The following is an 11,049-nucleotide window of genomic DNA, read 5'->3' on the forward strand; positions in this document are numbered from 1 at the left end:
AAGGAAACATCCATATATGCTTAAAAAAACTGATATCGAACCAAACCCTTTAAAACACTATATTAAAAAGTAATTAAATTAAAAAGATTAAAATGAAAAAAATTCCTCATTGAAATAATAAAGACACATCTAAAAATTAGCTTTCCATCCACACAGGGCACTGGACAAGTTAAGGATACTTTGAAGACATGATAAACAAAAGGTTGGGTGATTGTTGCTTAATGCAGGCATATTGTATCCAGTTGGAGCACTTGAAAAGCAATTCTTTAATGGACATGTTTCTACTTCATGTCATCATTTTTTTCTGAAATCTTATCACATTCTAAAAATGCCTCAAAGACAAATATAAATGTGGCCAGCTATTGCATTACTTAGAAATTTTTGTTTCTTAGTATATTTTCTCTACAATTCAGATCTGGCCTCAGTAGAATAACGTAGCATTTGGGGAAAAAGATACAAGCCAAGAGAGCAGCTCCAGAGGCCAAAATGGAGAAGATCTCTACAGCCACCATGGACTTCCCTTTGGTGCTCAGGTAGGTAGGGAGGAAGGAGATCCAAACACTGCAAAAGACCAGCATGCTGAAAGTAATGAACTTGGCTTCATTAAAACTATCAGGCAATTTCCTAGCCAGAAAGGCCACTGAGAAACTAACGAGGGCCAGAAAACCTAGATAGGCAAGGACACCGTAAAACATTAAAACTGAGCCTTCCTTACATTCCAAGATGATCTCTCCAAACAAGGAGTGGAAGTCCAAGTGAAGAAATGGGGGAGAGGTTCCCAGCCAGGTGGCACACAGGACTGCTTGGATCAGGGGACACACTAAGACAATGGAGTTGGTCAGTGGTTTTCCTAAGAGTTTCCTTGTCTTGTTCCCCGGTTTGGTGGCCATGAAGGCCAGAACCACCATGACAGTTTTTGCCAACACAGAGGAAACTGCCAGGGAAAAGAGAATGGCAAAGGCAGATTGTTGTATAAGACAGGTGACTTTCCCTGGTTGACCAATGAAGAGGAAGGAGCAGAGGAAGCAGAGCAGGAGGGAGACCAGGAGGATGTAGGTGAGTTCTCTGTTGTTGGCTTTAACAATTGGTGTGTCATGATGTTTATAGAAAATCACCAGGACTGCAGATGTGCTCACAGAGAGAAAAAGAGTGAGAGAAACTAAAGTGTATCCAAGAGTGTCTTGATAGGCAAGGAAGTGGATCTTCTTGGCAATGCATTGGTCCTTGTCCTTGTTGGGATATTGGTCTTCTGGGCAGGGTTCACAGTGAGCAGCATCTGAAATCAAGAATCTTTGGTTAAGAATTCATTCATTCAAGCAAATCATGCTGCATTTATAATGGTTCTAGGATAGATTAGCCAGTGACGAGGATTAGTTCAGTTCCAGCTATCCATTCACTGTGGACTTCCATGAGTAATGTGGTTTTCAGTTTGAGATTGCTGCCTGTTTTCTCCCCTACTTTATAATGGAACACACAGAAGATCGATAGACCTGTTATCCAGGAATGTTGCTATTTGTTTATCTGTACATGATCCCTGCCTTAACCTCTCTGCTTTGTGCTTCAAATGTGTTCATTCAGACTTATTTGATTCCTCCTACTCTATCAAAGAGACACAGATAGATGAATCTCCTCTTTCTCTGGCAGAACTATTTCCTCAGAGGTTGATAGTATAGATGGATGAAGCATGCCCTAAGTAATAAGAATTAAAGCTTGGACTGAAAACCCCACTTCCTCAGGAAAAGATTAGAATTTGGGTTTCACAATCAGATATTACAGGAGGAGTTGAAATACAAGTTGGAGATTCATAAATTCTGCCCTAAAACTATCCTGCATGGAACTGCTGAGGATTGGGAAAGGTGACTTCTGTGGCCAGGGCAATTTAGATCCTTCAACTGAAAAGTTCTGCTGAAAACAGAACTCAATCATATCAAAAATGATCACAATAAAGAAAATAGATTTAATGAATGTCTTCTTTGATCCTGGAAGTTCTATTTTTGAAGTCTGCTCTACCTGTCTGATTTGAAAATGTCCCTTCTGGACAAGGGTCACACTGGTAGCAGCAAACTGGCTTGCCCTCTGGAACTCTTCTCCTCTCTCCTGCATGGCACCTCTTTGTGCCACATCTGGCAAAGGGGGTCTGAAAGAGAAATATTTGAAATTACTTAAGCAATGAACTTGCTGCATTCATTCTTTCCCTCATTCCTATTTCCCTTTTTTATTCCTACTTCTATTTTCAGATTCTCTTCTTAAGAAATAGATTGCCACCATCTATCAAAAACCAGGAACAGCCGCTGGGGGATTCAGGCCATTGGCACTCCCAACCTACCATCAGATGTTGGAGATTGGAACTGGGATCTCAGCCTGTAGAGGAAGGCTTGTGACTGAACTACAGCATTTCTAAAAAAAAAAGAACCATGAGGATACACTGAACATCAATGGTCCATGGAAATCACTGTTGCTTGCTGTAATTGCATCCTGCATTTCAAGCAGACATTGTTCCCAAGGCTAACCCTTTGTGGAATGACACAAATCAGGCATGAAACGTGTTACATGCAAAGCTGATTTTATACGAAATGACTGCCAAGATTTCTGACTCAATTGATTATTTTTCCAGTTAGAATGATGTTGTACATCTCAAGAAGAGAATGAATCTTTCTTGAATTTACAACATTTCCTTGCAGCTCACCTTTGTGCCCCAGACGATTCCATCAGATTTAATGGTGAAATCTTGTCCTGGGGGAGCCTCAGGATTTACTTGCCCAACCTTCTTGGGGAGAAAAGATTGATTGGGCAGGAAAACCCAGTTAAGAAGATCATAACGAGCAGATCCCAGTCCATCTTCTGAGAAGGAGACTTCATCTCCAGCACTGTTGTTGAACTGCACATTCTTCAAATAGGGAAGAATCTGAAAGAAAGGAGACCTTCAGAAATAGGAGTATTTGGGCTAGAGCTACGGTTATGGCTTCTATCAGAACATGGTGACCATCTTGAGAAGATGAGCTCATGTCTGAAAGGCTAGAGGAGTTCTCTTGGTGGAGAACTGAGGAATCTGCAGTAACACCAAATATTTAACTCTGAAACTACAAATGGTTTTCCTTTGGTCCTTTGTCTCATGGTTTCTTCAAATCAAGCTTTATCAGAATAAGTACACTGAAAGATTTTACTGCCACATTCCAAAATTAATCATATTTTTAAAATTAATTAATTAATTAATTAATTAAATTTATTTATTGTCAATTGTATATAAGATAACAGGTAAAAGTATAAACAGAATTTGGATACATGAAAAGATTAAATAAAAAGGAATATTAGGACAGGGATATTAGGCTTGTTGGTATGCTTATGCACGCCACTTACAGACGTCTTGGGAATGGGGTGAGGTCAACAGTAGAAAATCTAAGGTTAAAGTTTTGGGGGTTTGGGGAAGTAATCACAGAGTCAGGTATTGCATTCCAGGCATTGAGCACTCTGTTGCTGAAGTCGTATTTTCTGCAATCGAGTTTGGAGTGGTTTACCTTGAGTTTGTATCTATTGTGTGTTCGTGTATTATTGTGGTTGAAGCTGAAGTAGTCAGTGACAGGTAGGACATTGTAGCAGATAATTTTGTATACTACACTTAGGTCAAACGGAAGGCGGCGTAGTTCTAAATTGTCTAATCCCAAGATTTCGAGCCTGGTAGCATAAAGTATACTGTTGTGAGCAGAGGAGTGGAGGACTCTTCTCGTGAAATATCTCTGGACTTGCTCAATTGTATTAATGTCTGAAATACAGTGTCCAGAGTCCAGGCAGATGAGCTGTATTCAAGAATTGGTCTAGCAAAGGTTTTGTATGTCCTAGTTTGTAGTATAATATTACCAGAAATGAAGCTTTGCAAGATTAGATTAACAACACTTAATGCTTTTTTTGGCAATGTTGTTACAGTGAGCTCTGGCACTTAGATCATTTGAGATGGGTACCCCAAGGTCCTTGACAGAGTGAGGGTTGTCTACGAGGTCGTATATGGTTTTCCTCCTGTAATACTTGATTACATGTAGTTTTAAATATTTACTTTTCCTGGGGTCTTGTAACCGATAAATTCACATTAGCAACAATTAAATAATTTGCATGAGAACAGAGTACAATTCCTGTGATTTTCTCTGCCTGAGAATTGAACAGAGCAAGAACAATGTCTGATGAAATGGACATCAAGGAAAAGGAAAGTCTTGTCCTGTTTTTTCTCTTCACTGTTCAGAGAAGTTCAATGTCTATCCAGAAAAGTCTGATGTGTTTGAGACAAACAACCCATTAAGACTATTTTGAGTCCTGCTTTATGTGCTCAGGTGAACCAAGATTTGCTGCATTCACACTACAACCTGAGCAGTATGATAAATGTAAAACTGGACAAATTGGGTGGGGTCAAACAGGATGTTAACTGATAGAAACATAAACCAAGGGTAAAAGGAATTGAGTGTCTTTCTAAAAGTTGGATTTGGGTTCCATGCTGAGGGTAACAGAGGTTGTTATGCAACTGTCTCAAGTAGGACTTCTACTGACTTCTGGAAGCTTCTTTCTCAAACACAGCCAGATTGTTCTTTTGCTCTCAGCTGACATCTACTCCCTGTCATGGTTACCTCCTGAAACTCTGGCAACCATTGAAGCTTTCAGGACTTTTTGAAGGTCTTTCTTCTATGGATCTTATGGACAGCTCATTTGGTTTATTTCTCTTCTCCCCCTCTCCAAACTCTTCCAACAAAACATTATTCTTATTTCATATCTTTCTAATAATTGATTTTAATATGTTTTCCTTTCTAAGGAAGCCACAGAAATTACCTGCCAGGAGTGGACATTGGTGATCCTCTTTCCAAGCCTCATCATGGTCGGTCGGGCTCTGGGTCCATACATTGCATGTAAAGTGTGTGCCACAGCAAAAATGGCATTGTAGATATTATAACTTTCAGCTGTCATGCTTGTTTCAAAAATGTAATTGGGCAGATTCTGCACATTCTCCTTTCCTGTACATTGTTTTTCCCCCTTTGGAAGGATCTTGCCTGGCTGGTGAATCTTGCAGCGAAAGACCATTTCCCACCATAGAGGGAGAAATACATCCCCTTGTGGGTTCAAGGGGTCTAAAGACAGAACAAAATGTTTGAATTCTGAGACATCCCCGGTGTGGTCCCTGAAATGCAAGACTCCATGGAAAGTCTTTAGAAATAGCAATGTGTTTTCAGATTCCTTCACACTAAGTTTCCAATGGGAGGTTAAGATCCAAACATTCTGAAATGTTTTCTTCTTGAATTTTTTATGGGCAAACAAAATTCCCTGTACACTGACAATACATTTGGGGTCTCCAAACAGAATAATCACTTCAGTTTTTGACCAAGTCTGGAAATTGAGAAGTAATTGTTTCCATATAATCTCAAAATCATGTGATTTCAGCCTTTTAGTGAAGGCCAGGCAGATCTCCTTCTCCTTAAGCATTGGCATCAGAGTTGAGATGAAATGTTCTCCCCTGTCATCTTCAGTGGTAAAAAGTCCAACCCAGTTCCACTGGAAATACAGGAGTAGTTTGACTAGACCTACATACTGAGGAGATTCCTTGGGATTAATCGGGAAGAAGGAAGGATAAACTCTTCTCTCTCTCTGAGAGAACTCAAAGCCAACACCGAGCTGAAAAACAGTGAGATTCATCTTTCAAAGACAAAGTAAAGTCTTAGGGCAACTTTAGGAGTCACCATTGTATGGATTTTGCTCCACCAGTCAGGCTGACTGACCCTCAGTGGCAAGCTTCATCTCCTTCCCTTCTTAGGGAGAGCCACCACTTACACATCTTGACTGATTGTGATATGTCAGAAGACAAGAGAAGAACCCAACAACCTGATACAGGAAATAAATGTCACTAAAATGATGGCCACCCTTTTATGAAGAATAAATGAAGAGCCACAGGCTCATGATGTGCCTCCCCCAAACTACTTTTAATTTCCTCTTGGCTTATGTGTGTGTTTTCATCTTTGTCTTATCCATATTGTATCCAAGGGAGCTCTCTTACCTGTGGGACCTTGAAGATGCTGAAGATGGAGGCCATCTGCCTCGAGAATTTGGCACTGAGACCACCAATGACGGACAGCAGAGTGTCCTGCAGGTCACATTTGTACCCTGGAACCACTTGGCCTCGTGAGGAGAGTATGGAGAGGCTGTTTAAAGAAACAACTATCACAGTCTGGTAATGGCCATGGATGTGGAAGCCAAGGGAGATGTTGGGGAGCAGAAGAAAATCCTTATTGACCTCAGAGACAGCAAACGTCAATGCAAGGAACTGCTGGTAGTTACTGGTGATGAATCTGTAGTGAGCAAAACATTGGCAAACATTACAGGAAAGCTTGTGCATGGCTGTAGAATTTGCTTTACTGTTTTGGGGGACTTTTGAAGGCAGAAACTCCCAAATTTCAATGGGTTTGGGTTTTTTCAGAGGATTTTCCTTGGCTAAACTTGGATGACTTTGTGAGAAAGGAAACAAGTCTTTCCGTAGATATCCGGACTGTTGTATACTCTCTATCATCCCAGCCATATTCACTTTCCTGCAGTGGCTGTAATCCTTTCCAACTGCTCCCCTTTCACCGTAATTATTTAAGGTCTCTCTTGGAGCAGCTTCTTCAGGTGGGGTAAGGATTGCTGAGCACAGGAGGACAGTGGGGGTCACCTCATCGGTTGACTGAAGGCCATTATTCATGAGTAATGCTGATTCCAACACTGAGAGGGATTTTTGTAACTCCTGAACAGTTGAAGCGTGTTGAGCTTTTATTTGAATTTTCTGCCAAAAGTTACTGTTCAGATGAATATTATAATTTGACTTCTTCACTAGTCCAGCAAAGCTTCCCTCTTCATTTTTATTGTTTATCATCTATCTGATGAGGAGATTGAGAATTCCAGCCTATTTGAAGAGCTTCCTAATTTATCGAGAAAAGCACAAAATATGCACTACACCAGAACAGTTCAAAACACTAGAAGTATTTTTTGAAAAAAGTCCCTGAATGTAAAGCAAAGAAACAATTTATCTCCATGTTTCCCCTTCAGCTGAAACTTACCCATTTTTAAAAACAAGCTTCACTGTATTAAACTCTAGGACAGGAGACTTGTTAATGCTTCCCAAGGGCAAATTCCCACCAATAATGAGATCACCAGGCCTGTAGTAGCTTCCATCTGATTCGATATAATCCCTGAACACACACATGGTTTGCAGCCTCTTTGCTGTAGTTGGAGCCAGGAGCCAGAAGAGCATCAGCATCAGAAGTAGCATAACTCCTGCCCAGTCTTTCTACACACACATATGGTTTGCGGCCTTTTCAGAGAAGTTGGAGATAGGAGCTGGAAGGGCATCAGCAGTAGCATGACTCCTGCCCCATCTTTCTTGTCTTCTTCCCTCCTAGAACAGAAAAGAAACTTTGTGCAGAAACTCATTTGAAGGTTGCTCCTGAAATCTCACTGGAACATTAGTACAGCAGACACCACCTGTGTCACCTGGATGGCACCAGGATAAATTTATAGCAACAATGCTTCCTCTTACCTGTGTTTGGGCCATGAACATAGAGGAAACAAAGTCATTCAAGTCTCCTGAAACCCAGGAATTAGCTCTTTGCAAGGCAGCCTAAGGTGACATCTTCTGCCTTCATCTGAAGAACTCAGAGATATTTTTTTTAAAGCAGGGTTTATTTTGTAAGATTTTGTATTGAGAAATCCACAGGGGACACACTATCAATTACTGTACTTCTGATAATTGCAAGGAAAAGCAATTGTTCTACCTATGGAGCAATAGCTTCTCATTCACCAGAATGGAAAAACATGTTTATGTGTCTTGTAATGCACAGGATAGAGGGAGTCATGCTGAAGTTGTGAATCTGACCTCCATGAAACTGACCCCCTGGAAACAAGATGGAGTTTGGCCTGGGCCATAGTTGGTCAGCTAGTGTGAGAGTCATGGGGTTTGGTGGCATACAGCTATCAGTTGTCCCCTTGTAACTGTGAGCAGTCATGCCAATGCTTGGATGGAGTAACCATTTTTTTAATAACCACATGGAAGTGGATGAAATCAGAAACTGGGATAACAAAGAATGGGTATATAGTGTTAGTGAGTCTCTCCTTCACCTGAAGGTGGTTCCATTCAGTGTTGGTTGCAGGAGTGAGACTGAGCCAAATCCATTGACTTTCAGGATCCATCTGGAAAGCCTTTTCAATTTGAGGTCAGGTATCATTTGTATGCTGATGATATTCAGTTGTACAACCACTGATTGACCAAGCGGTGCTATGAAGGTTTTGCCCTCGTGCATGAAGGTTGGATGGGAAGGGAGAGTCTCAGCTTGAATCCTAGCAAAAACAGGGAGCTGTGCATGATTGGTTCTCCCAGAAGTGGAATTTTTCATCTTTGGTTCATCATGACATTGAACTGTAATGCTTAGGACTCTTCTTCATTCTAGGATCTTCCTGGACTAATAGTTTCTGCTCAAGGAGCAGAATGGTACCTATCTCAAGAAAGAAGTGAGCCTGCTTGGAGAATAAGTCAATCATAGTGCAGATCATGGCTACATTTTGGAGGGAGTTTCTGCAGTCCATTGGGTCATCCCAGGGCCTTAGCTTGGTCATTCATCTGAGCACCAATGGGAGGGTAGAGAGACTGAATGCCATGGTAGAACAATACCTGAGGTGTTAGGTGAACTACCAGCAGTCCGATTCGGCAGACCTCTTGCCATTCGCTGAGGTCGGGTACAATAATGCTGTTCACAGTAGCACAGAACTAACCCCTTTCAAGGTAGTAAGTGGTATAGTCTTCGTCCCAATGCCAGAATACCCAAGAGATCCCCTTTCTTCAATCAGCCTGACGGATTGGCTGTCAAGGTTCCGACCAATGCCTAATAAGATCAGGAGCCTCAAGCAAAGTTTCAAGAAAAATCCAGTTGTTTATTAGGTGCATCATGTCAGCACCGACCAAGTGAAGCCAATTTCACTCAATTGATGTCTTGCCTCTGACCCTGTTTCCCCCTCCCCCCAAGGTGTGTCATCAGTCACAGTCCCCAACGAATCAATTTTGCGGGTCGTAGAAGTCACTCCCTCTGGTCATTACTGATTTCTATGGCGATGGCCTTGACTTTGGCCAGCTAGGTCTTTGTAAATGTTCTGTCAGGTGCAAAACATTTGGATCAGACATGAACTTCCAACTAGACTGATTAATTTCTCATCATACAAGCAGTAACTTTCTCAATTAATGTTTAGCACTAAGGGTTAATGGAGTTCATGAGGGATTGGACTTAGTTTATTTGTGGCTATGTAGAGACTTTAGGCTGATTCCTCTTTTAACTCTGTGCCCAGGTTCTGCCACTCCTCCAATAGGTTAAGTTTGTTAAACAGAACGAAATTGAGCAGTGGAGAGTCAACTTGCATGAGAGCAACAGAGGCGATGGAGGCAAGAGGGGTGGAAGAGTGGAGGCAGAAAGTCAGGAGTTCTTGGGAACAAAGCTACAGTTGAGAGATACCCAGCATGAATTCATCCTGGAAAGATGGGTGTGTTCACCCACCTATGAAGGATTACTTGATTTGGCTAATACTCAAGAAACAATTCCTGGGTCCTACCATACTGGACAATTTTAGTGGAACTTTGATAAATCCTGATTTCTGTGAAAATCCAGGCCTTTAATGGGATGGAAATGGCATGGGTTGCACCTTTTAGATGAACTTTGGAAGGAGCAGGATGAGGCCAGTGCATCCATTCTGGCTCAATATGACCTCTTGGTGGTCTATAATGCCATCAACCATCAAACACAGCTGCATGGCACAATTACAGAAGTGCTCACTATTTTCTAAGTGACCATAATTAAATGGGATCAGTGGTGGCTGCTTTGAAAATCATGTCGGAAGTGTTTGCCAAGTGAAACTGTTGCAAGAATTATGACTTCAGTTTTTGTATGCTTTACAAACATTCAAATGTTGTCAATGTGAAAAGTTGCAAAGTTACTTTTTCATCATCATTGCTCAAGAAGAACCAATTGTAATGTTTTTGTGACTATTACGACTGCTTAATCCTTCAGGCCCCCTCCATCCAAAAACCACTGTGGAATGAAATGCAGGACGGAAAACCAATAATCAAATCTCATTGGAGAACAAACCACTGCCACTATCTAAACCTGAGCTATGAACATTCTCTACTGTTTCATGCTGCAATGTTCTTGCATTAGGGCTACCCTTGAAGACCCCTTGAAAACTGCAGCTGGTCCAAAATGAAGCCCACAATATTGGACCCTTCTAGATTCACCCATTTCAGACTTCTGTTGCATAAGTTGCAGTGGCCCTCAGTTTCCTCCAAGGCACCATTCAAGGTGCTGGTTATCACCTTTAAATAACTACATGTCACAGGACTGGGTGATTGACAGATGCCTCCTGACTTACATTAAGAAGCTGAGATGACTCTCATGCTCTGGATGGCATTGCTAGTAACAGATACCCATTAAAGAAATTAGATTGTGATCCTGGGTCAAATTATTCCTCTGCAGACTCTCTGTGCACAAAGATCTCATAGACCACCTTCGTTCACCAAGGATGTCCAAGAGATGAAATATCATGAGAGATTATTAATATACTGCATACTTATGACATACTTTACTCATCCATCTCAAGAAAATTCTGCCTGACATTGACAAGGAAGTTTATCAGATCTGGATGTGTGAGAGATTTAAACTCCACCATTTCAAAAATCATTGAATAGTGGTAGGTAATTCTATAATGCCTCAGATATCTAAGGAAACAACCATATTTGCTTAAAAACACTAATACTGAACACATCCCTTTAAAATACTAACTTAAAAATGAACTAAATTAAAAGGAATAAAATGAGAATATTCTCTCCTTGTGATAATAAATGCATCTTTATGAACAAGCTTCCCATCAAATCAGGGCTCTGGACATCACTAAGGACATTTTGGAAACATGATAAACAAAGACTGGAGGGTCATTGCTGACCACAGGTAAATTGTCATGTAAGGTCCTGCCTCGCCAGTCTTCTCAAGAAAGCAGATCTCTTGAAACAAT

At 41.0% G+C, this 11,049-nt stretch overlaps 1 protein-coding gene across 1 annotated transcript; it reads right to left on the bottom strand.

The window, feature by feature from the left end:
• Positions 1-371: 371 nt before the first annotated feature.
• Positions 372-1,250, bottom strand: LOC139312538 (vomeronasal type-2 receptor 26-like; the record flags this gene model as incomplete). The annotated part of the gene is made up of 1 exon (XM_070937413.1): positions 372-1,250. A coding segment is annotated over one exon (879 nt), but the record flags the coding sequence as incomplete, so codon positions are not given.
• Between the last annotated feature and the right edge of the window lie 9,799 nt (positions 1,251-11,049).

The sequence above is a fragment of the Pituophis catenifer genome, unplaced genomic scaffold, assembly GCF_029215685.1.
Source record: "Pituophis catenifer annectens isolate HBS135680 unplaced genomic scaffold, rPitCat1.0.hap2 SCAF_1, whole genome shotgun sequence".
Lineage (NCBI taxonomy): Eukaryota > Metazoa > Chordata > Lepidosauria > Squamata > Colubridae > Pituophis > Pituophis catenifer.